Here is a 27,586-nt window from a genome sequence, read left to right on the forward strand (position 1 = left end):
GCTTGAAAAACAGATTCACATCAACCAACAAGAAAACCTCAGCACTCTGACTCAATGTGCCCTGCAATTGGCTGGCCAGTGATTCAGAGTGTCCCCTGTCTGGTGCCCGTACTGAGCTGGGATAAACTCCAGCACCCCGGCGACCCTTGTGAAGATAAGCGGTTCAGAAAATGAATGAATGCCGGTGTTAGAGGGTTAGCATGTGAGCTAACTGCCCTAGTCAATGTCATGGGAACCAAAACAACAAGACTTCAGCCCATATTGCATCAGTGCCAGGAGTGTGTATCTCCTTTTATAAGTCACGGGTGCTGTGTTATGGTGCTTCAGCCTCCGGTTTAAACATCTAGAGTACAATCTTGTTCTTCGGGGCTCACTTTGCTACTTTAAATTTTGTATCCCATGATAAAAACAACAAGCAGTCGTCTACATACTCCTTTTCCATTGAGGCATATGCCTTCCGTTGAACTTGTGACGTCACAGTTATTTAAGAAAGCTGACTGCAATGTAACAAAGAATCATTTTGGTACAAGCACAATATTTATAATCTGTATGAGTTGAATAGTTTAATTTGTAATAATGTTAAACAGTATTCTATAAAAATCAGTGGAGATGGGCCTTTAGAGGACAGTTGTGATTGTCTGTTGTCAGACTGCAGTTTTAGTCTTTTGGATGGTCACACTTGAACATTGGTGTGGCTTTGAATGGAAACATTGGATAAATAAATATTTTTATTTTAAATTGACTTTCAAGATGACATTTATGCTTTCGATGTTGGATTTTATCAAATATATTTCCCCAAAAAATGTATCTTGTTTTTTTTCCTTCATAATAATGCATTTTTGGCTGGTGCGATTTATACTCAGGTGTGACTTATAGTCCAGAAAATACGGTAATAACACCAGATAGATTATGTCAATTGTATAACAAGCATGAAAACCTAAGCAACAAGCTTACTGAAACACAAAACTTGAGGGAGGCAGAGGGGAAAAAACCTTTGATCATGACTATATGTCTATTTCATCCCTCTGATGTCCTAATCAGGCCCACAAGCACAATAGTCATTTGTTGCCAATCTTAAAACTCCATAACACTGACGGACATCCTAATCTGAATACACACTATATTACCATACCAGCTGTTGAGTGACGATAACCCCCCCTCATAAGTTTCTGTTTAGTGTTTTAGTGAAACAAAACTAAATCAACTGCATGTTATTGTGAAAGCCTGCATGCTGTATGTAGGTTAGTGTCACATATCAATAATGTGTGAGAGCAGAGAGCCAATTAGAGATTAGCACAGTGAGGAAATGGGTTGTTTGGTATTTTAAGTCCATGAACCCACTAACATCTGCTGCCTGTGAAAGGAACATGAATGAAATAACAGTCACACACAGGCAAACACACACGCATTGACATACATACATACACAAGCAGGAAAGATGGGGCGGGAATTTAAGAATCCTAGGTCAACATCCCCAGAGAGAAAGAGAGAAGGAGAGAAGAAAACGGATTTTATCAGGGTGTGTCTACAATCACATAGCTCCATCTGGCTGTGTGTAGAGAAAAAAGGAAAGAAAGAGAACCAAGAAAGGAAAATATTGGTTAAAAAAAAAAAGATAAAAGCCTGAGGTCTTAATTCATTCTTTAGATGCTACTTGCACTAGCTGGAAATGAATGAAACTCAGAGACAGTCTCACAACTCAAACTCCCGCAATGATCGTTTTTGCACACTTCATAATACATGCACCCACACTTTGAAGTATGTCCAGATATTAATTCAATATGAGAAAGACACTTTTTTCACATGAAACTTAGCCATTACCTGTTCTGGCATACTTTACACAGGGTAAGAAAGAGCTCTGACTGACAAAAGGAGTTAAATATAAAAATTGAAAGGGTATAAAGAAAAATGGAAAAAAAAGAGGACAACAAAGCAAAAAAAAAAGCTATCCACTTCAGTCCTGTAAGGAGAGGCAATGCATCATGAGTCAAATAGAGCAAGCCTTATTTCATGGTCCCCAATCTAACATTAAGAACCCCCCATCTATACACACACACACACACATATTGAAGGTGTTTTTTAAAATCGATTCGGCGATCTTACGTTGCATGATTTTTTTGTCGATTTAAAATCTGTTTGAATCAATCTTTGCGTGTGTTTTTAGTGGAAATAAATGATAGGTGGCTGCAACATGCCGCCGTGCTTTGCAATCTGGCAAAATAACTGCACAAAGGAGTGTGCTAAAATAGTAAAAGTAATTGTGCTTGGACTTACAAGGGTGCTGTTTCACAGCTCAAGTCCCATATGAAATTTTACTACCCAAACAAAAAGTGTTCTGCCTCATTTGCATTGATTTATTCATACATGTTCTCTACCGCTTTTCTACTTTAACTGTCACATGTTAAGTACAGCAGAATTCCTAAAGAGCAACAAGCACAACAATGGTAGAAAGGTAAAACTGAAATGCCTGACAAATGAGCCACTGTAGATTCATCAGCCCTGATCAAATGGGTCATTGCCCTACTTGCTCACAATGCAATCATAATGTAAAAAGGTATGGGGGCAATCAGAGCAATTGGCTAATATTCAATCCAACCAATTCAGCAGATTATTGGCAGGAAAAAAAAGAACTGTCACTATTTTGTTTGATGGTTGAAAAAGACTCAAGTTGTACCAGACGATTTTTGTGCTATGGAGGTGTTGTTGAATACATAAGGAGAGTTTTTCAATATGTTTTAACCTTCTTATAAAAAAGATGTATTCAGTTCAGAGCCATAGCAAAATGCTGATTGTTCTGTCTATGCTAATCATGAAAATGTGGGCGATAAATGTAGATGGGAATAGTAAACAGAGAAGGAATTCAATAACCTTGACAAAGTTGGAAACAAGTGCAACAAAAGATTACTGTAAAATGAGAGGGATCTGCATCTCCAATGAAGTAACTGGACACACACATTCGCCTTGTGCTAGAATTGTCCTTGTTAGATTGTGACATTCTTTTCATCCTCATACATATTCCACAAATTATTTCAAACTGATAAACGTCTGGCAGAAAGCTTACTAACTGTAAAAAGCCAATAAGAGTTTATGAAGTAGGCTGAAACTAAATGAAAGCCAGAGAATGAAATGTGAGCCAGCCAATCCATACTACACATAGAAAATACATAATGTGCTCATCCACATTAACAAACTTTTCTTATCACAACCCACTCCAAGAACAGAATTATGCAATTAGGCGTCAATCTGAAAACTCTTTCAACAGTTTTAACAGTCTCCAATCAAAGGCAAAAAAAAGCTCAAATACTTCCAGTGTTCCAAAGTCCAGTGACAAATATTTCCACAGAAGTTTAAGCTTACAGCACTCAATAAATCTCGAATTATCATTCGTTAAAAGGCCCAGTCCACTTGAACATATACAAACAGAAACTTTTCTCACTCTCCACACTTGAGCAGTAAACAATATTACCTGTGGGTCCCCACACAATTTATCCAGATTTGGTATTACTTGACAAAACTCCCAATCCCGGACTTTGCATCACTTAAGCCTCAGACAAAGCTTTAACATAGATCAGACATTTCTGAACAGGCAAATGAACAGAAAACAACTTTCTTTAGCAGTTACAGCCCAGCAATGAACAGCAAAGGAGGAGTGAAATGGAGGCGTGGTTACAGAACATTCCAACAAGAGCAGAGAGTAGTGATGTCACATTCGAGAAAGGGGGAAAAACAAGCAGAAAGGAAACTGAGATGTGGGAGTAAAAAGGCAGAACCAGATGAAATGGGCTGTGGGCTTTAAAGATTTCTAAAGAGCTGCAGATGTTTCGCTTGACCCCTCACACACTGCCTTTAAGAACCAACAGACACAGCAAGGATCCTTCACACATGGCGCTGGAATCTATAAGGTCCAGGCATTGTGAAAAAACAAAATTCAAGATCTCAAATGACAGCAAGTCAGACCAACAATGTGAAAGTAAAAATTGAGTACATAAGAAGGCTAATACAGCATATGGCAATAATGTCAACAATAACAACAAGTAAATAACACTTGCAGTTTTGTTACATTTTTATCTCCTGCATTTCCCAGATTTTGACGCAAGCGCATTTAACGCTTGGTTGGAAGCGCGGGGGGAGTACCCAGAGTCAGGTGATAAAAGTGAGTCACTCAAACTCAATGTGAGGAGCTGACATTGTTTGCAGTTAAGTGGGTTAAGCCACAGACCCAGCTGGGTCGAAAATATGCTCAATAATGGAAGCACAACAGCTCTTGGCAAAACCTTGAGAGATTTTTTTCTTTTTTTAAATGCTATCCAAAACTGCATTAGTGTGCAAAACAGTGAAGATGTCTAAAGACAACAATACAATGCAAAGTATCCAGACAACAAAGGACTAAATGTTTGAATAATCCATTCACAAAGTTTAGAAATAATACAAAAATTGCAATTCAGAAGTGAAATCATTTTTGTAATATCAGTCTGATAGATATACCATATGAAAACTACAGGATTAGAAAAGTTCTTTCTATATTCAGGATAATGGAGAAAGCTTTTCTCATCAAGTCATCTGCATTTCAGTCTTGCAAGGAATTTTTAAAAACCACATAAGGAGTTTAGAATGACTGTGAAAAGAAAAATAGTTCTGATCTAGTTCCTTGTTTCTGGCAAGAGAAAAAATATCAAACTGTCAGATGAGTTATGACTGCTTTAAATTTTGACTTCATCAAAAGAACAGTCCTGGTTAAACATGTCAGGCTGGCAGTGTACTTAAAAGAGGAATGAAAGAGCAGGACTTTTGTACTGTACATCAGTAACAGCCAGCTGTACTTTACAGACTAAAGGGTAAACAGAAGGAAGGAATTCAGTCACATATGTGACACAGACATTGCACTTTGTTGTAATGTAGTTAAAGTGTGGCGAGACAGTGGTCAACATTATACATGCTCCCAGTTTGTTAATGCTCTTCTTTTAGGATTTGTTGAATGCCCAACATGTATACATCTTCTCTAAAGAAAGTTTTTAAATTGAAACTATTACTTACGTTATCCAGCTCTTTCTGGTTTCCATATAGAGGGTGGTACTTCCTATATTTGCCATGACGGTACTTGTTGGTGATAAATTGCCGCCGGTCGTCACTGCAGCTTGAGGGCGACAGAGCCTCACTCGGTGGGATATTTGCCGCCCAGAAACTGTTAACGCGGTTGTTGCCAAGCAACAGAAACACCTGCACAGATAGATACACTGCTTACTTTGACATTCATTCATCATCTGTAATGTGCATGCTCGCAAAGGTTGCAGGGGTTGCTGGAGCCTATCGCAGATGACTTCGGGTGAAAGGTGGACTACACCTGAGTAGACTGGTGGCGAGTCAGCCGTAGGGCACACAGAAGAAATCCATTCGTACTCACGATCACTCCGCCACAAAGCGAGAATTAATCCCACGCTTTCCCGCACTGAAGTCAGTGAACGTATACACATATGACAGCGTCTACTTTGACATTTGGACCTTATTTTCTATATGGGGCATCATCATAAATTGCCCAAAATTGCTCAACTTAATTACGTTTGTACTGTTTCAAGTCATGTAATCATACTCCCGATGGATTGATTAAGGGACACTCCAACCAAGTTTATTTTGTGTTTTTGCTGATTTATTTTCAATTACCCTTTCTACGGAATGTTTTAAAATGATTTTGTTAACAAATTTAGGTCACTTATGAAAGAAATGCTTGTTAATGTAAAATGTGCAATTTGAGATAACATAATTTAGTAACTTATTGGAATCGGAATTCTGATTGAACATCACCAACTGCCCCAACTATGGAATTTGATCCGAAAATGGTTTTTAATTGAGTTGTATCAACCTACCAAATATGAACAAACATGTATATATAGAGCCTTGTGAAAGTATTCGGCCTCCTTTGAGTTTTGTTCATTTCGCTACATTTCAGACTTCAAACATTATTTTGGTTTGTCAAGAATCAACATCAAGTGTGACACAATCGCAAAGTGTAAAGAAATATATTGGATATTTTATGAACAAATATTTACATTCAGTGCCTTGTGAAAGTATTCGGCCTCCCTGAACTTTTCAACCTTTCAGGCTTCAAACATCAAAATACAGTCATACCTCTACTTACGAAATTTTCAGGTTACGAAATATTTTATATGCAAATTAGTGACTTGAGATATGAAAAAGATCCAAATTACAAAATCTCCAAAAAAGTAAATGCATTTCCTTATCCGTTATTTTATTTTGAAAATATTGTCGAGGATGCATTGATTCTCACTTTAAAACATCACTACCCTCTACTAAGCTCTCATTTCATCGCTCTCATTCTATCTCATATTATGACAATAAAAGCATTCAATTCAATTGGCTGTCTCACAACAACCAATATCCATGTTTCGGGATTCTTTCTTACATACCTGTCCACCTAGACCAGATATGGGCAAATTACGGCCCGCGGGCCACATCCGGACCGCTAGGCCTTTTAATCCGGCCCGCCAACAATGTCCAAATAATGTTTTTTTTTTTGTTTTGTTTTTTTTCCCTAAGATGGCGTCATCACGCTGAAGCCAGTGGCAGTAGCTCTATCCACTCTTATTTGTTTTTCGTGTGTAACAGCCCCTCTATCTTTTTTTAAATTACATTTTAATATTTCTTAATACATTCCTTTTTACATTACATTGTACTTTATACTTTTTACTTTAATGATGAGTGATGGGTATGTTAATAATTTAGTCCTTTTTTCCTCTTTATGTTTCCTATGTACTGTTAACGGATGCAGTTTTTTATATGTATCGTATCTTGTGCTGACCCGGCCCATCTGTCAAATTTTGTCAATGTGGCCCACCCATGACCTAGACTAAATGCTCCCCTTATTAATGATTGCAATTCCCCTTCTTAAGCGATTAAGACCGTACAAATTCAACGTGGCACATATTTTCACACACACACACACACGCACACGCACACACACACACACACACACACACACACACACACACACACACACACACACACACACACACACACACTGGTAGAAGTCTAAAATGTAGTACAAAGTGAATGACGTTTGGCCCTGGTAGAACCGGCTTTGTTTTAGTTTAAAATATCCCCCCCCAAAAAAATCTGCATCGCAATTGTCCCACTTGTTGTTGATTCTTGAAAAAATATATATATACATTTTAAATCTTTATGTTTGAAGCCTAAAATTTAGCAAAAGATCAAAAGTTCAATGGGGCCGAATATTTTTACAAGGCATTATACATACCTACATAAATTTATAGCAGTGTTGCTAGCAGAGTGTGTTTTAGAGGAAATTAACCACATGTGTGTATCTGGTAAGCATAGTAAGTTTAGTACCTTTAGGAATGTTCCGATCTTTAGAAGGGTTTTAATAAATTATTTATGAAAAAAAATGAAAAGAATTCTATTATTATTGTCAATTTCAATCTTTGTTTAAGGGCATTACAACTTTTGAAGGAGTTTTTAAAAAGACTGAAAGAGTTCTTCTTTTATTAACAGCAGCAAGATCAACTTTGATTCACTTTCTAACTGGACTAATGTGTTCTAATTGATCCATAGGGCATTGAGATAAAATAAAAACAGTAAACTACTTTATAACAATAAAAGATAAAAAACTGCAACAAATTATGTTCATGTCTACCTGTATAAGCTCCACAGTCCAAACTTTCCGATCCATTTTCAGACTCCGAACTTTCGAGATGCTAGGGCCCAGTCCCCTGTGCTCTCCTAAAACACATGTTGACACCAACAAATTTAAAAGAAGTTTATATGGGCACTGTGACATTGGTAAAAAAAATTGAAATATTGAATATATATATATTTTTTATTATGACTTCAAACAGCCATACATTCCTGGCATACAGACCACAACTGAACAAATATCCAAACCATCTGTGTGTGTGGCCAAGTTTTCTGCAGTCATAAAAAGATATTATTCTCTAATCACAAAACACAAACCTGCACAACGATTGCAGATCACGACACACAGGTTGATTGCCGCCCATTCCGGTTTCGGAGCTCCGCAATCAGCACAGAAACTGTTGCTTGGCTCCACCCATATCCGCTCAGCGACCTCACTATTGGACAAAGCCTCACCTATGGCCTCGGTCATTGCATCCACCCACTGATCTTTCAGTTGCTCTGATTCGGCTATAAAACTGCGAACAGACAAAAACAAACATCGGAGTCTTAATGCTGCCATTATAGCAACATGCTAAACCAAGCTAGTGTAGTAGTCTTGGTGTGAGTGTCCTCTCATACTCTCAGAACTGATTCTACTTATGTCTCGCTAAATATATTTGGTTGAAAACTGGAATCCAAATAATTCCAGACAGACAAAAATAGATGTTTGGTTCTTCTTTTCAGTCGAAAACAATGATGCATTTCCTCTGTGATTAAAATACTTTGCACAAATGACTAATAAATTGAGGCAGTAATTCAAAAAAAAAACATGTAAAATATAAAAAACAAAAAACATTCCTAGGCTCTATCACTGATATTGGTTCCTTTTGCTTCATGTGTATTTTAAGATTATCATCCAACTAGATCTTAAAATATTTGACCCATAGACACAGACTTGCTGATGATGAAGTGGTACAATCAGACAGTGTGAGTTTGAGAGCGAATGGTAGTCTGTCTCTTTGTGTGTCCTAAGACTGATTGGACAAAAGTTTAGGGTATGCCTTTCGCTTGAAGTCAGTTAGAATAAGCTTCAGCACTCCGCTTGCCTGACAAGGATAAACGATGTTGAAAACGGATGGATGGATCTGTGTCTACAGCCACCTACAAAATAATTAGAACAGCAAGATTCCTTCCAGGCAGCCCAGCGGCTGAGCAGTTAGCACGTCGGCCTCATAGATCTGGGGTCCTGGGTACGACAGGAGAGGCTTGACTTTCAGCATTAACTTCGATGGCGATAGAAAAGAACTTCTTGTAGAAACTCAAAAGCACGGATAATGTGTGCGACGGAGTAATTGAAATCTAATTGAGGATGGATTTTGTTTACACGAACACACGCACATGCGCACACACATGGTTTGAAAGGTTGGATTTGATTGTATATATATATATATATATATATATATATATATATATATATATATATATATATATATATATATATATATATATATATATATATATATATATATATATATATATATATATATATATATATATATATATATATATATATATATATATATATATATATATATATATATATATATATATATATATATATATATATATATATATATATATATATATATATATATATATATATATATATATATATATATATATATATATATATATATATATATATATATATATATATATATATATATATATATATATATATATATATATATATATATATATATATATATATATATATATATATATATATATATATATATATATATATATATATATATATATATATATATATATATATATATATATATATATATATATATATATATATATATATATATATATATATATATATATATATATATATATATATATATATATATATATATATATATATATATATATATATATATATATATATATATATATATATATATATATATATATATATATATATATATATATATATATATATATATATATATATATATATATATATATATATATATATATATATATATATATATATATATATATATATATATATATATATATATATATATATATATATATATATATATATATATATATATATATATATATATATATATATATATATATATATATATATATATATATATATATATATATATATATATATATATATATATATATATATATATATATATATATATATATATATATATATATATATATATATATATATATATATATATATATATATATATATATATATATATATATATATATATATATATATATATATATATATATATATATATATATATATATATATATATATATATATATATGTATGTATGTATGTATGTATATATATATATAATATATATATATAAATATATATATATATATATATATATATATATATATATATACATACACACACACACACATACATACACACACACACACATACACACACACATACACACACACATACACACACACATACACACACACACATACATACACACACATTCACACACATACATACACACACACATACACACACACATATACACACACACATACACACACACACACATACACACACATACATACACACACACATACACACACACACACATACACACACACACACACACACACATACATACACATACACGCACACATACATACACATACACGCACACATACACAATCAAATCCCACCTTGCAAACCATTGAGGTTTCAACAACCAACACAAATATTCTGTGCATATGAACAGGCAATTTCCGCTTTCTGTCTGACTGCGCCTTTACACAACAGGCAGTGAAGTGTCAGCTGAAAGATCACACACAGAGCCTGGCAAGAATACTCACAAACTGACATGATAGCAGCAAAACCTGCACCCATCTAAAATAATGTACAGCTAAAGTAAAAAAGATGCCGTTTTAAAGTACAAATTCACTATAGAGCGTAGATACAGTACCTGAAAGTGCGATAAGGTGTGGTGAGATCAAAACTTCGGCGATCTGTAACCTTAACATTTCCTACATTCATTTCAATTGATGTGATGCCTACTCCAATACGGTAGTCCTAGAAAAATCAAATACATAAACTGCATTACGATAACATGTGGACATGCACAAAGGCATATTATTTACATTTTAAGAGCTGTTTAAGTATCTATGATATCAACAGTTAATCAAGAGGACAAAAATAAAAGCAAGCACCTCTATGTTTTTGTAGAGAAAGACCTTATCTGCAGCAACGACTGTATAAAGTTTGGAGCGTAAACCTTTGAGTTCCAAATAGCCTTTAAACTTTGGATTCAAAGGTGAACCAGGCATCAATGCACTGCGCCTTTGACGCCCCCTTGTGCAGTCCAGCAGCAGAGTCACCCACTCATTTCTCTCAACTGGATCAGAAGGTGGGTGAAAAAATTAAAAAGACAGATAATAGAATGTCATAATTGTACCATGCAGTATTTTGGATGAGCAAACATTTCAATAATCAGACAAACCATCACTTTCAGCTTTGAAGATAAATGTGCGATTGCTTGTGATGACCTCAAACTTCAGCTCTCCCACACTTGTCACATTAGTTATTGATGCTGTCGAGATTATCCCTTTAGAATATACTTGCTATAACAGATATAGAAAACATAAATTTTACCAAGTTTAATAAGCACCACGAAAAATCAATAAATGGAATGAATCAAAATAGAGTCGGGCAACATGACAAAAATTGTGATCACAATTTAAAAAAAGAATAGTCGATATCGATTATTATCACTATAACATTACATCTTTTTTGTTTAAATTTGAAACTTCAAACTTCTGTGAATAAGTAAATAAAATACTTTCCTCCTTATTCATATATGAAAGTAACATTGTCTACTTTATATGAAAAGGAAATATGTAATATGATGATTTTAAAGTTTTTTGTTGATCTGTTGTGCAATTAAGATAAGTCAACTACCTTAACTTAGACTATGAAAAGTGTAGAAATAACTTGCAGAAATTTTGAAAGGTGTCTTTATTTTTTATAAATTTGCCTTCAAACCAAGTTGTTGATCAATATGAAATAAAAAATAATAATCAAATGAAGACATAATCACAATTGGCAAACAGACTATATTCAGCCTCAAAAAACGTAGCTGTTTAAATTTACCTCACATATGGCCATTTACAAAAAAAGTTAAATAAAAAGTTTGATGAACTTAACCAATTTTAACGCAAGATAACAAGTTTTACATTTTAGATTAAAAAGAAAACAAAAAAATGCCAGGGAGAATTCACTTGCATTTCCTGCATCTTATAATCACTCATTTTGGTCGTTTTATTTTCCTTTTGCGCTCATGCTCCGTGTTAACCTTTAAAACTAACCAAGCTAAAAACACTTTCTTATCACTTTCCTCTTCCCCTGAGCGTTGGTCTGGAACTATCGTTAATGTCACAACAGCGCCCACATTCTCTGCGGTGGTAAAGTGGTGTAATTGCAGAATTACGAGCAAATTTTTATCAGAAGTCATTAATATCGTTGACAAAAATCTTTTCACGATAATTATCGCTATTGTTATATATCCCAGCTCTAAATCAAAGCATAACACAGACTGCAGATTTGTCATAGTGCATCAATAAACAGACAAATGTGTGTAGTTATTACCTTGTCACTGTCAAAATATCTCAGATAGTCAACATCAAGCCTTATCCATCGCCTCTGATAATAAAGGGCCCTGAGGAGGAACATTGCCAGAGTGTAGTTATGTCATTGTGTACAGTGAAAACAATATCAACTAAACTATACAATTAACCCCTCCAACTTAACTTTTATCTTTTTATATTGAACCCCCGCTTAACTTTGTTAGGATCACTGGGTGGTGGTGCCTATACAAGCTGACTTCAGGCAAAAGGAAGATTATTACACTTGTCACCACTCTAAGGGGACACAGGGACAGACAACCACTCAGAATCACACTTCCACTGAGTGGGAATCAATACCACACTGCCCACATTGAAGTCAGGCAAAAGAACCACTACACCATCAAGGAGCTTGAACTCCAATAAAGTTATTTTTCAAGGAGCCTATCTACCTCCCGCGATCTAACTTTTTTTTTTTTTAAATGGGCTACAGACTAAGCTCAACAGCAAGTGTCATTTTCAATCATGTGAATCAGCAGTTTTTTTACATAAATTAAATTTTGCCACTTTTGTAGTTTGTAATAAAAGATCAAGGACTATTGGGTGTTTTGATTTAGGTTAAGACGAGGACCATCAGTGAAAAAGTTTGTGTTCATGATGACTGCGTTATACCCTTGTACAGGGAAATTTTGAAGCAACATAAAATCAGCAATACAAGTTCAAGCAAATATATAATAATAATAATCATGATCAAACTGAATAAATCTGATAAACAAAATATTTGCTAAAACAAAGTAATGCTGATCAAAGATTAACATGATAATTTATCGTGAACACAAAAACTGCCCATCCCAATGGTTTTCTCCAAAGTAAGTACCCAAGATATACTGTCTGTATAAGTAAGAGTAAAATCATATGGTATAATTACTATAAATAGATTTAAATAAATACTGTAAAAATTACTATAAATAGATTTAAATAAATACCGTAAAAATTACTATAAAAAGATTTAAATAAATACTGTAAAAATTACTATAAATAGATTTAAATAAATACTGTACAATAATTACTATAAATAGATTCAAAAAATACTGTACAATAATTACTATAAATAGATTCAAAAAATACTGTACAATAATTACTATAAATAGATTCAAAAAATACTGTACAATAATTACTATAAATTGATTTAAGTAAATATTGTACAGTAAATGATAATAATAAATACATTAAATAAATAGTTTATGCTCTGTATCATTTATTTGTAATTAGATGGAATCATTCGTTTCAGTTTGTAAACTTTTGCAAGGTTTTGTTACATATTAACAGGGAAAAAAATGAGGGATCAAATATTTTTTTCTTTAAATTTGGTGGTAGTGCAGATTTTCTCCAGGTGTGCATTTAGTCAGGAAATTACAGTTTAAAAAAAAAGCAAACGGAAAAAAAAACGGCAAATATTTGTTATTAATAGGCTGAAAAAAAGAGGATTTGGAGCATTTTAACAACAAACAATCCACTATAAAAACAGTCATAAATTTATGTCAATTAGTGCATTCTTTGTGCCAGCTCAAGTTGTCAGACAAATACTTTTCCAAAAGAAAGCATAAATATACTGTGGCTCATGACAAGAATTAGTTACATAACCCTATTTTAGAAGTTTTATATTTTTTATAAGTTGCATATGCTGTATGTACAGTGTATGTCTTACCCCTGCGGTGGATTCTTGTCAAGCCAGCCCATCTTAATGACAGCTGCGAGCTGGGAGCTGTCTTCTTTTGGGGTTGACTCCAGTCTGCTTGTTTTAGGTAGAAAGATGCTACCTTGCAGACTGTTGAAGCCTGGTTCCTCCCAGACACTACGACTATGGATGAACAGAAATGAGCACCAACAAATCAATGTTATTATCATAACAGGAAGGAGAGAAAGCATGAAAGAAAAACTAAATGATTACTCCGGGAAGTAATAATACAAGTTTTTCCGGTCTGTTTGTATCAGAAACTACAGTCAACAATACGCACGTGAATTTTCCTTACACTGTACAGAGAGAAATACAATTACTAAATACAGGGTGACACAAAAAAACTAAGAGTATTGGGAGAAACATTTGGTTCATAGTAAATGATTCATTTAAAGCATGTCTTTCACGAAACAAATATGGAATTTTGATCTGTTATTGTCGATTATTCATTTGTCATCTGCATCTTCCTCTGCAAATGCATTTTTAAAAATTTAGGGGAGATTACACATTAATGGCTAAATTGACCATCCATTTATTCATTCATTTTCTGAACTGCATTATCCTCATTGGGGTCGTGAGGGGTGCTAGAACTTTCCCAGCTGACTTTGGGCCAGAGAGACGGGGGACAATGTGAATAAGTGGCCTGCCGATCGCAGGGCACGAGGAGATGGACAATCATTCACTCTCACACTCATACTAGAGGCAATTTAGTGTCCGGTCAGCCTACCATGCATGTTTTTGTTGCGAAGGAAACCAGAGCACCCAGAAAAACACCCACATGGAGAACATACAAACTCCACACAGGTGGACCGACCTGTATTTGAACCCAGGACTCCAGAGCTGCGAGGCCCACGTGCTAAACACTCATGCCGCCAGATCTCCCTCTGAATTCACCACTGTTACTAAAATAGTGGAATGTTTACTAGCTCAAAGTTGCTGTCTTGCAGTCTTGTCACTTGTTAATGTTTGCCAAATCACACTTCAAATATTCTTTTTTGTCACTCTTTCCAATCCAGACATTAAACCAGATAAGCCAAGTTAAAGAATAGGCATTAATGGCTGCAATAATGTATCAAATAATTAAATTATAAAAGGGTTCCAAATTTAATTCTGCTTTGTTGCTTAATCATTTAATTAGTGTGGTGATGTATTTTTTTTTAACAAGTACTATTGCATTTAGTTTTATTGATTTTGGAGGATACACTGCCCTCCGGTGGCAACAGTAAGTAAGACATAACGCTCATCTACCGCGTTAACCGTACACATTATGAGACTCTTCCTGTGGGCATAGTGAATGAGTAGAGCAAGCTTCCAGTAGAAAGTATAAGGCAAACGTCTTGTAAATAAATAATTATCTCATTTATATTGATGTCTAACAAGTTGCTCACTAGTTAGGAGGTGGGTTGGAGATGTGAGGTCACTCTTGTTGAGCTTTGGTTAAAAAAAGGCATGTTATAGATAAGCTTCTATGTATAATTGTGAACAATGTTCCCTCTAATTTTTTGTTTGTCTGGGCAGAAGGACAAGCTCCCTGAGCACACTGAGTACCAGTCAACATCATCATTGCTCGCTATGGGCACACACCAGTATCACACCTGCCATAAGCAGGTCCATGTCTACTACACATAAATTATTTAGTAATAATAAAATGTAATGATTAATATCTATGAATGGGCGGCCCAGTGGATGAGTGGTTCGCGCGTTGGCCTCACAGCTTGGGTTCAAATCCAGGTCGGTCCACCTGTGTTAAATTTACATATTCTCCGTGGGCCTGCGTGGGTTTTCTCTGAGTACTCCGTTTTCCTCACACATCCCAAAAAGATGCATTGTAGGCTGATTGGACAATCTAAAATCGCCCCTAGGTATGGGTCTGAGTGTGCATGGTTCCTTGTGCCCTGCGATCGGCACAGGGTTTGCCCCGCCCCTGGCCCGAAGTCAGCAGCGATAGGCTCCAGCACGCCCCGCGAGTGATAAAGTGGATAAAGTGGTTCAGAAAATAAATAAATAAATAAATATTTAGGAATAAAATATCTTCATAAATGCCATTAGAATATGCACAAATCTGACTTAAAATTTACATTATTTTACACCTGTCCTTCTCACTTCTCATTCTTGTTCAAATTACTTTTCTGCTGACCGTGTCAATTGAGATAGTTAAGTTTCCATTTATATGTAATATTTTTCCATAATTTTGCTTTGATCTATTTAATAAGGGATATCAATATATTAATAAACATGAGCTGATATTCATGTTAATGAACATGTATATGTAAGATTGTAGCCAAGGGCAATTTCCATTGTGTAGGTTGAAGACAAAAAAAATCACACATACACGCACACATGCACGCATGCACGCATGCACACAACCACACAGCAGATTGAGACAGTTCTCACCCGATTTCACCGCTTTTTCTTCTATTTGCACAGTAAAGTAAAAAGGAATGTACAGACGCTCCCCTACTTGCGAACATTCAACTCACAAACAACGGTACATACGTACATGTCTGCAAATTGCGTTTATGTCGAAAAATATTTGTAAGTTCGATTTAGTATTTTGCCTTTTCCGAGTAGTGCTTCTTTCCGCCACTAATACCGACGCCTGGGATCCACCTTCCTCTGCCCAATTCGGTGCAGTGTGGAAGTTGCGGAAGTGCGTGACGTATCTCCAGTGCGCAAAGAACCTTTTTCATTTTTATCATTAAACATCTCGTGCATCCATTATTCAAGATGGTTGGTGAAAAGCGAAAGGCTTCTAGTGAGGGAGGTGCAAGGAAGAGGCCCTAGTAAAGCTTGCGGGAACTGCTGGAGTCTATCCCGGTGGATTTCGGGCAAAAGGCACACTACACCTTAGACTGATTGCCAGTCAGTCGTGGGGCACACAGAAACAGACAAACATCCTCACTCACAATCACACCGCCACCAGCGGGAATTGAGCCCGCGCCTGCCCGCACCAAACTTTTGAAAGTAAACTTCCCCATTATCCCCAAAATGTCTGCAACACATGACTTAAATCATCAATACCTGCCGCCCTAACTGCATTCCTAAAACATAACACAACTGGGGCAATATACCCTGAATTAGTGACACCAGTTTCTCTTGCGTTTGTGTGAATGTGAAATGTCACGTATGACTCACTCATCCTCATCCAGTAGTTCGTCATCACTGCATAACGAAGAGTATCGCCCCTTTGCTAGATGGGGTACTTGGAGGAACATTTCCTAGATGAGATTGTTGTGATTCATTAATGTTATAAAAAAACAAAGCTAGTACAACAACTGTTTACAAGTAAGTACCCTCTCATCTTTCACTGAATGAACACTGGCATAACATGCATCCGTTTCTTCAGAGTCATCAGAATCACTATCTGGTGGAATCAATGATGAAAACCAGTCAAGCAAATAGTATATGAGATATGAAATGTAATCATTCACAATCATCTACTTACATGTTTCAGAAAGGTGGGGGATTGTTTTCCTGGGCAGAGCTCCTTGATGAGCAGATTCGTTCGACAGTTTGACCTCTTCAGTAGAAGACGTCATGGTACGAGGTAGAGCCTTCGGAGTTTGGGCTTGAAGGAGTTCATCAGTCTTGCTAGGAGGAGGACTTGGGGACAAAGGAGAAAATGATTGGTCAACAGAAGTTTGGGGAGTAAGAGAGGAGTCCTCTAGGACCAGTGTCAGGAGGTTGCAGAAAAATCCCCACGGATGGTTGATTCTATCCATCTTCTGTTGGAGGGGGGGGGGGGGGGGATCCTTAAAGCAAACTGTTCAGTCCTTTCTCGTTCCATTGGAAATCGGAAAAATGGGCTTAGTTTACAGCCACGGCATAAACAAAAGTATTCTAAACAATGGCAACCTATGGTTGGAGAACTGCCTCCCACCGTTCTGATAGCTGCTCCTGAGTCAGTGTACATCATGATTAAAAAATTATGAATCCCCACTCACAAAACCAGCTATTTCTGTCACATATTATCCTCATCTTTCATTTGGCAACAAGTTTCAACATAGGCAGTCCTGTGAGATACCGTACATAAAAATGCATCTCAAGGAAACTGGTAAGATTGACAACGGCAGATTATGCTAGCATTATTCATAAATTCAGTATGCTATTATTATGGTAATGGTAATGTTCAATTATTTCGCAACAACGACATGATGGTTATTTAATTCATAAAAAGACCTTAGCTATGTAGCCTCCTACATTTGAATTGGTGTTACAAAGAACTGAACAAAGGATCAAGATTTAGGTTCTGGATAAACAGTTTTCAAGACAAGAGAAGTGACATAACATATTCACAAAGAATGAAGAATACAATATTGTGAAAGCGCCATATGACGTCAACGCAATCATGATGTCTAACCCTCATATTCTCATGAGTTTAAGACTATTCTCAATACACCACCTCCCCAAAATAGTCCAATGACAGGAAACAAGCATTTTCACACAGTTCCTTCTATTTCAGCAAAGGGAATGGGTACACTTATTTTGTAATACTTCTACAGTTTTGCCACCACGACCCCTAAAGGAATATAATCCGAAAGTTCACCATTTTGAGTGTACATTTTTTTCTCGTAAAAATGTATACTATATGGAAAAAAATATATACATATGCACTCATCGTCCCAAAGAGCCTCTTTCTTCCAATGCCAAGTGCCATTTCAGTAGTGAGTTCTCCTGGGCTGTGTAGAATCTTCTTCTAAACTTCTACCAAAAAGCAATACCCAACTACAAAGCAACAACCTACTATACTCTAGCTTGAGCATCCTTCAAGTACATTCAGATTAGAACTAACCTAAAACTTGGTGCCCCAAACATGAAAACACAGTAGCTAAGGGCACTTCGCTTCTGAAACATGAAAATAGATGAAAGTAAAGTTCATAAGTCTTCTATGAGATGTGAATGGGAGAAATTTCAGCACAAACATTTGTAAGAAACGAAGAAATAGTGATCAAAGATACCTGCTCTGTGACATTAAAAAGAAGTCCTCTTTTGTGATGATATGATCAATTTTAAAGATACGTTGGTCGGGGGCATAAAAGGCAGAAAAAGAGGGGAGGAAATGACGAGTTCACCAGAAAATGAGGAGGCGGCAACTAAGAACACTGACGACACAAAAGAGCATGTGAATATGAACCGTCACACGCAAAACTGTGAAGAAACAGTGGGGGAAATGAAAATCACTTCTCCATCTATTCCACACTCTCTAATCTATATCACTTGCAGTGTTTTGGACGATTCTGTCCTGTACTTTGACTTCCTCCCTCTCATTGCTGCTACTTCCTGTAGAGAAGAGAAGGCAAAGACTGTGTGCTCCCTAAAAAGATTAGTGTGCCACTACTAGTGACTTAAATATCTACCAAAACACTGGTGCACAATAGAAAAATGCATGCCATTGTCTACAGCAGTGTTTCCCAACCACTGTGCCATAAACGATGGTCAGGTGTGCCGTGGGAAATTAAATTAGAATTACAATAGTTATGTTACAAAAGTAAAAAAATGTCATATTACAAGAGAAAAAAAATGTAATATTACGAGATTAAGATCTAACCACTACAAACTTAAAATCGAAATACGACGAACATTAAATCATAGATTGTACTATTACAACATTCAAATCGTAATATTATAAGTTTAAAGTCATTTTGTTTCTTACTTTTATGTAACGTGAAACGGAAATTGTATGGTTTCACAGGCTTCAACTTTTGTCGACGCTGAGTCTGTTGAGTAAAAAACTGCTGGAAAGTAAAATTGGGATGAAAAAAGTATTTTTATAAAGATTTATGTTGTATAGTTTTAAAGCCATCTACTTTTGCCAACATAAAATCTGTGTGCACAACATTGGTTTTTACGTAATATCAGAAGATTTAAGTGATATTGGGACCAAAAGTCATTAAATTATGAAATGTACTTACATCACTTATTTCTACATTACTGAAAGCACACAGACATTAACTTTTGCTGACATTGGTCGGTGTAAAAAAATAGATTTTGGAATAATTTATGGCGTTTGTTTCAATCCTGATGATAAAACCTTGATGAGAACAGGCAACATAGTTTTGAATAAGATTTTCAGCTGGTAGTGACCCTAGCGATTTTTTTTCAATGCGGAGGATTGGGAAACAGTGGTCTACACTTCAGGATGGATTGGGAATCGTAGTGTATACAAAAGATGGCACTGTTGTACTCTTAAAACAGCTTTTTTTTTCGATGATACATCTGCTTTATTTACAACCTAGACTAGTGGTTCTTAACCTTGGTTCGATCGAACCCTAGCAATTCGGTGAGTCTGTCTCAGGGGTTTGGTGGAGCCTCTGCTACGGAGGTCAAGACACATCGGCTCAACATGTCTTTTCAATATAACATGCCCCGATTGACCATCACTAGCTGCAGATGGTCATGTGACATTGCTTTTCCAATCAGTGCTGCGAGGAACTTCTATATCTTGAATTTGAAAAAAAAACATTTTATTTTTACACAAAAGTACAGTTCGGTGAATGCTCATGAAACTGGTGGGATTCGGTGAAAGCGCATATGAAACTGGTGGGGTTCGGTAGCCCAACAAGGTTAAGAACAACTGGCCAAGAGGCTTTAGTAGACATGGGTATATGAATGACATACACTTAAAAGAATACCTATCCATAAGAAACAACACCAAAGAAAATCTCCTTCTCAGATTTGATTTGGTGTGAGACTAAACAGAATAGCACCCTTACCTTCTCTATAAATATAATGATGAACTTCTTTGCAAATAAATAACTTTGAAACTTCCGTTTTGCTTTCAAATCGAAGCCAGGCAAGTGAATGTCTATACCACGAAGCGACTTGATACAAAAGCATATCTTAAATATAGCTTATTTTTTCTTTTCTTTTCTTCGATTTGTCCGCACTTCTCCTTTTTTATAGCTTGCTTTTGTCTCATTCTTGGTTTGTTTGTGTGGACACTTCTCTCCACTATTGCATAACTGAGGTAAAGGTTTTGACAGAAGCAATTGATTTCCTAAATAAAAAATTCTAACTCTGATGATGACTAAAATATATTTGTTCAGTTACTATGTAGCCATGTACCTGCAGTCCAGTAATGTTCATTGGTGCTATGTAAAGAGTAGCAAACTTACCTATCAATTCTTGAAGACAATACAGGATGCCTGCTTGGAATTTTTGGGGGCACTCTTGATGTTGTAGGCCCTACTTTTGGAGGAAGAGGAGGAGCATTTCTCTCATCCTTGGGGGTAATGGCAAGGTCCATGGGGCACATTTTTGGTGTTTCATTGTTTTTTGAATCCTGCGCATGCATGTGAAGGGAAAAGGTTTGTGGTTGACTTTGGCAGGGGATGACATAAGGTTTGTGGTCAGCTTCTGTTGTTTTGTTTGGACTGGAGTTGTTGGATGAAGATCGAACTTGAAAACCCACTTCTTTGATGGATGTGGTGTGTTGAGGTGAGGTGGGGCTTTGTGATAAAGTTGAGGGTGTCAAGGCCAATGTGAAGCGTTGCGGAGGGCAGTTTAAGTTGCTCCGTGGAGGCACTGGTGGGAAAGAGGTTTCGCTAGCTGGGAAAATGAGGGAGCTGGGTTCAGAGTCCAATAGGATTGGGGCACTGGAGCGGAACCGTGTCCTCTCTTTTGGAACTGGACGTTTTCTCTCTGCATGTCTGTCTGATTCATTAGTTTTATCAGTTGTGATAACGCTGCCTGCATCTCCAGTGTCCTCCGTTATCCTAGATGCTGGTCTGTCCCTGGGGACAGGTTTCTCTCCCTCTCTGGGTACAGCAGGTTCGGGGGTTTTTGCATTTTCTTCTTTAGCTTTGTTTTGAAAAGCTTTTTCCTTCATTAGCGAGATCGCTTTCCCACTTGAATGTCCAGGCTCCTCCATAGGCTGATCTACCTCACCTCTCACAGCCTGTACCACGATTGACTTTGATTCAAATTGTGAGGAAGGGACATCTCGTGTTTTCATCAGGCTGGCCAGTATCCGTCTGCGGTGACCTGCAAGTGATATTCCCATCTGCTCCAACTGGTCTGGGGTAAGATTTTGGCATTCTGAGAAGACTGACAGGCCTGCAGTCTGAAAGGCTTTACTATACTGTTCGAGACGAAGCCCATTTAACCAGTCCCACACAGTGATATCAGAATCGGGCTGAGACATGGCATTGCAGTGTTTCACACCTCAGATCATAGTCCACTCTATGAAAAAAAGGAGTTGAAAAGTATTAGTGCTACTTTTCAGAACTATTTTGCCTAATTTTAAAGCAAAAAATACCAGTTTCATCCAACAGGATTAGAAACGCAATTGTTTTGATTAACTCATGATGACTTTCATAAAAATAAGGAGATTTTAGGTCATTGCCACAATTACGCTTTACCACCTAATAGTAATTGAAGTGCTCATTTACAGTAGTTTCTATTGCATCAAGAGAGAACGATAAAAAATGGATGAAGGCAAATGAAAGAAGTAATTTATTCCAAAAAACGGACTAAAATGGAATTCAAATGGATTCATCCATCAATAATTTTGGATTGGATAACTTTATTCATCCCGTATTCGGGAAATTTCGTATTTTATATATACATTTTGCCGATGTTTTATTTTTATTTATATTAATTGTGTAAATAGTGCAATCACTTTTGCTGCTTTGTTCAGCCCATAAGAAGGCACTCATGTCTAATGTCAAAAAGAAAGTATTAACAAAACAGGGAAGTGTTAATACGTAGAATACGTACAAGTAATATATTTTTACTCATTTTGCCATAATCAGCATCTCTCCCTGATGTTTGGTCTATGAGAGCTAAAAAGTAATTCAGAATCCAGATATTACATTGAACTATTCATCGAAATGCAATTGTTAATTTATATTTTCTTATAAGCCAGAAGTATAGTCACGATAATGATGCCTTAAATGATTAGTGCTTTTTCCAGATTATTTCATGAGCATACACAGTATAACGAACATCCACGATCAATGCAACCAAGCTCTTAAATAGGAAGTACGACTTACACAATAAACATTGGCACACACGGCTTGACCAGTTTATCACACTCAAACAAATCCCTCTTGCAGCATTTAACATCTTGCATCCAAAAAGATTAGAGACACAATATGCATATAAATCCTCAAACATATATTTTAACAAACATGCATTTGGAAACTTGGTATGTCCTTACAATCATCATGTGCAAAATAAAAAGTGTCTATCCTGTTCTGAAAGTAAGGATATTTAGCAATCAAGTACACTTTGAGGGGTTTTCACAGCCATAACAGTGACGCGATTCATTAATCATAAGTTAGCGCAGAGACCTGTATATGTTAGCTGGACAAAAACATAATATTTGGCAGCAGTAATGAAAGTCTGAACTAAAGAGGCAAATGAACAGACTACAGAATTAGTGAAATACAACTCAGCAGGGAATAATGGTGAAACAATTGCAATTTCCTTTCAGAGGTATATAATTTAAAAAAACAGCCTTCAAAATAAATTAATCAGAGAAATAGAGATTTAACAAATATAGTCTTAAAAAAAAACAACTCTGGAAATAAATTACTCAGAAAAACCAAAGTTGAAAAAAAACTAAAAAAAAACAAACCTCAAAACAAATTAGTAATTGGAAAAGTTGGGCAAGACACCCCCCCCCCCCCCCCCAAAAAAAAACAGGAAAATAAACTATTTAGAAAAACTGAGTTTAAAAAAATATGTTTCAAAAAAATAATTACTTTGAATAAATTGTACCCAAAAAAGTATTGATAATACCAGCACCATTTCTTGAAACTAGTGACATCATAAGAGTACAGGAGTCAGAAGTGGGCGTATGACTCAAGAGAAACAGCATGGTGGCAGATGAGTTCTTAATGATTTTTATCAAGGAATACAAAATTGAAGTTGGTCATAGGTCCCGAAAACATGAGGATGTATCATACTAGTTCCAAAGGGAGGGTGAAACACCATAGCCTTTTTGGCAATGCTGGCCGGAGCAACAACGCCAGCTAAAGTGAATTTTGTTACTTGTACCGGCAGTGTTTTTGCTGTTCCAATTTTCTACAAAACACGAATGAAAGTTGCCAGTGAGGCTACTCGGTAACAACTGGAGTTTTCGGGCCAATGGTGAAATGGGCTTAAAACCGTTAATTGTTGTTGTTGTTGTTGTTTTTTCAAACAAAGAAAATGACTTTAGGTTGGTGCTCAGCAAAGTCCAATCTATTGATCTCAGTAATGGAGCCATACTCCACCACGTGATAGTAAGCCTCAAAGCTACTGTAATTCTCATTAAAATGGCACATGTAAACACACAAATCTTACACAAGCATAAATACTTGATTTGCAGATCTTGAGCTTTAAGGAAACACAAAACTTCATCTAATGAAGCATTTCACTCCTTAATCTTCATTATGCGCCTCAGGTATTGGTATTCGGAGTGGGGCAGATTAATGGAATTTGCATTCATTTCATTAGCCTAATTTGCTACTGTTGCCCACAACGCTCTTCTTTGTGGTGATCAATTTAGACGACTTATTTCCTCTTTAAGAGGACATTGATGGATTTATTTGGGGAATATGGTCTTACTTCACTTGTAAGTTGCATTTTTTCTTTACTACTTTTGCCTGTCGTGTTAATGTTTGGTAAGATTTATATGTTAATGTGGCAGTAAGGGAATGCATTTTGTCTGCAACAAGTATGAGCCCTCCGTGAAAATAACGGCACAACAATCTGGGTGAAGCATGATTCAGGCATTTCTGTACGTCTCGTGCCAAAGACTACGAAAGAAAGCAGGGGTACACCCAGTCTTTTGTAGGAGGCCTGCTTATGATTTGCTGTCCACTGTCCTAACACAACAGGCAGATATGGTGGTAATCATTACGAATTTGAGCCGGATTTTCAATTTCAATTAAAATACACTTTTTTCTCGTCAGGTACAAGATCTGCTTTCAAAGTACTTAGGATCAACAATGGTGACTGTCAAAACCATTTATTATTTCAAGTAGCAATCCTCATGTGTGTGATCCACAAATAAATAAAGGTGTGAACCAGAGATCATATCTTTAATGAGCAAACCATTATTTACCCAAAATGTCAACATATTCTTACAAATACTGAGGTTGACAGTGAGGCATTTGTGTAACTTCCTATAGTGTTCCCTCGCTACTTCGCGGTTCAGCTATCGCGGACTCAGAGCTTTGCTGATTTTTTTTTGAAAAAATAAATACAAATATTACATTGAAACAACATATTTTACAGTTTTTTTTTGTTTTAACATGAATTTCACTCTCTCTACCCATATTCTATATGGTGTACTGTATACAGGGGGGTAAAAATACAAATAAATTAAAAAGAAAAAATTTAAAAAAAAAATTGGGGAATTAAATTCAAATTAAGCGTTTTTGAAGGGGAATCCCTACTTCGCAGGAATTCACTTATCGCGGGTGGTCCCGGTCGCCATTAACCGCGATAAGCGAGGGAACACTGTACATCCTTTTCAAATGTAACATTTTATTTTATTATCCACTACAGACATGTCAACCTTGGCCAATTGCTTCCCTTATTAATGAATGCAATTCCCCTTATTAAGCAAAAAAAAAGTGTGCAAATGCAACGCAGCACATAGTTACTCACATAGGGCACTCTGAAGTCTAAAATTTTCTCCAAAGTAGACGGAGTGCCCAATCATTATGCACTAAATTCCAGATTCTGTAGATATCGCTGTATGACGCTGACAGTTTGACTGTCTGGGTACATTGCTTGCCTACGGTGAAAAGACGGACGTGTGAAAGGGGATTGCACGTGCACATATCATATTTCAAGCATGATGATTAGTACTAGACAATGACGTTTTTGTCTGCTACCAGTGTCCGAGACGATCCGGATTATAGCCAAAATGGGTTAAACGAGAACAGTTGAAAAAAAATTCTTTGGAAAAATCCTGTATAAAAGTGGTGATACAGCATACACATTGAAATGATAAAAAAACTCATGAAATACAGGAAAAACACAAGCTGAAAGGTATGCCACTATAGTTTTCTTCAGCAGTGTTTTGTTTTCTGCACATTTCAATTATAATTTATGTCCCCACTCTCTCCTATTGTCTTCTTATTCACATCCCACAGCATCCCTCCCGGATACAAAACAGCCAATAAGGGGGTCTCTGTGCAGGGTTTACAATAGACCAGTCTGTTGCTCGGGTAAGTCCGTGCACACACACACATGGTGAGGGAACACTGTTAGCCACTGGCCACACATTCTAAAACAAGTACTCACTTAATAATGTGTATGAATAGGTTACGGGATTCCTCAGGCAGTGTTTTAGACTTCACACTCCCTTTTGGGAACATGCAGAGCAAAGATGTGTAAATGAAGCACCAGGCTTTCCTTTTAATGACGCATCAGAACAACTATTGAGGTTAAAGGTCACAGTCTGTTACAGATCTGGGAAATGAAAATATGTGAGATTGTGTTAAATTTCAAGCAAGTACATCACATTCACAAGCCACAATATTAAGCACACATGCACAGTTCTATATTATTTTGGCCATATTATATTTTACTATTCTAAGAAGAGCGGGCCTGGGCGATATGACAAAAATTGTTATCCTGATTAAAAAATATGTGCATGTAAATTTACCTCACATGTAGCAATTTAAATTAAAGTAAAAGTTGTATGAACTGAACCCTAGTTTAAACATTTTTGATTTTTACAATGTTTTCATAACATATGAATAAAATGTTGAGGCGCTGCTGAGGTTCAGTCAATTGTGTTTGAGCTCAGTGTGCCTGATATGCATTCATAAGGACAGATAAAGACGACATGGAGACCTAACTTGGATCTTTTAGTGGGTCGGGTCGGTGTTGTCCTGCATCTCACAACCGCTCATCGCCATAGTCATTTCACTTTCATGCTTAGTGAGCACTGTTCTATTGCTAACTCTGCTGCTAAATGTTTAGCTGGCCTCACCATCATTGAATGTTGGTCTGGAACTAACGTTCATGATGGATCAGTGCCAAGATTCTTGTGGTGTTGGAGTAGTGTAATTTCAGTTAATATTTATCTACTTTTATTGAAAGTTTTTATTGTCATTGTTGACAAAAAAAAAGATAATTACTGTTCTCACTTCATTGCCTGGGTTTAATGAAAATATTATCGCTTTAAATTGTTTGATTGAAAATGTTCACATTCAGTCTTCACCCATTTTACTATCAACTTGAACACTGCTTTCTAAAATGTGCTACTGCATATTTTCTAACACTGGTGTATATGTTTAACACAGTGTTTCTTCACATTTTACTTTAATGATGAATCAAAATCTATTCAACCACTTTCTATAGTTCTGTGGTTTTTAACTTGTTGGCCTCGACCTGGCCCACACTTAATTTAAATAAATTCTTAAAAATAAAACAAAACAGAAATACTATGCTGTATGATGCATCTAACTGAGATATGAAAGTCATTTCAAGTTAGTTGTGCAATATCCAAAGAAGGACGACCCGGTGGCACGAGTGGTTAGCGCGTCTGCCCCACATGAACGGTAGGCTGATTGCACACTCTAGGTATGG

General features: G+C 36.1%; 1 protein-coding gene across 3 annotated transcripts in view; it reads right to left on the reverse strand.

Moving 5' to 3' along the window:
- arap1 (ArfGAP with RhoGAP domain, ankyrin repeat and PH domain 1) overlaps window positions 1-27,586 on the reverse strand; it is a 51,827-nt gene that overhangs the window by 20,448 nt on the left and 3,793 nt on the right. For all 3 annotated transcript variants that reach the window (XM_077722593.1, XM_077722592.1, XM_077722591.1), the window contains exons 2-13: window positions 21,166-22,231; window positions 17,496-17,653; window positions 17,344-17,414; window positions 17,186-17,268; window positions 14,021-14,173; window positions 12,338-12,407; window positions 11,193-11,313; window positions 10,903-11,087; window positions 10,659-10,765; window positions 7,984-8,183; window positions 7,667-7,752; window positions 5,035-5,217 (exon numbers count right to left, since the gene is read on the reverse strand). In XM_077722593.1, the coding sequence (XP_077578719.1) occupies window positions 5,035-5,217; window positions 7,667-7,752; window positions 7,984-8,183; window positions 10,659-10,765; window positions 10,903-11,087; window positions 11,193-11,313; window positions 12,338-12,407; window positions 14,021-14,173; window positions 17,186-17,268; window positions 17,344-17,414; window positions 17,496-17,653; window positions 21,166-22,193 (2,445 nt within the window). In that variant the 5' untranslated portion in view covers window positions 22,194-22,231. The remainder of the gene's footprint in view (window positions 1-5,034; window positions 5,218-7,666; window positions 7,753-7,983; window positions 8,184-10,658; window positions 10,766-10,902; window positions 11,088-11,192; window positions 11,314-12,337; window positions 12,408-14,020; window positions 14,174-17,185; window positions 17,269-17,343; window positions 17,415-17,495; window positions 17,654-21,165; window positions 22,232-27,586) is intronic.

Source organism: Stigmatopora nigra, chromosome 8 (genome assembly GCF_051989575.1).
Source record: "Stigmatopora nigra isolate UIUO_SnigA chromosome 8, RoL_Snig_1.1, whole genome shotgun sequence".
Taxonomy (NCBI): Eukaryota; Metazoa; Chordata; class Actinopteri; order Syngnathiformes; family Syngnathidae; genus Stigmatopora; species Stigmatopora nigra.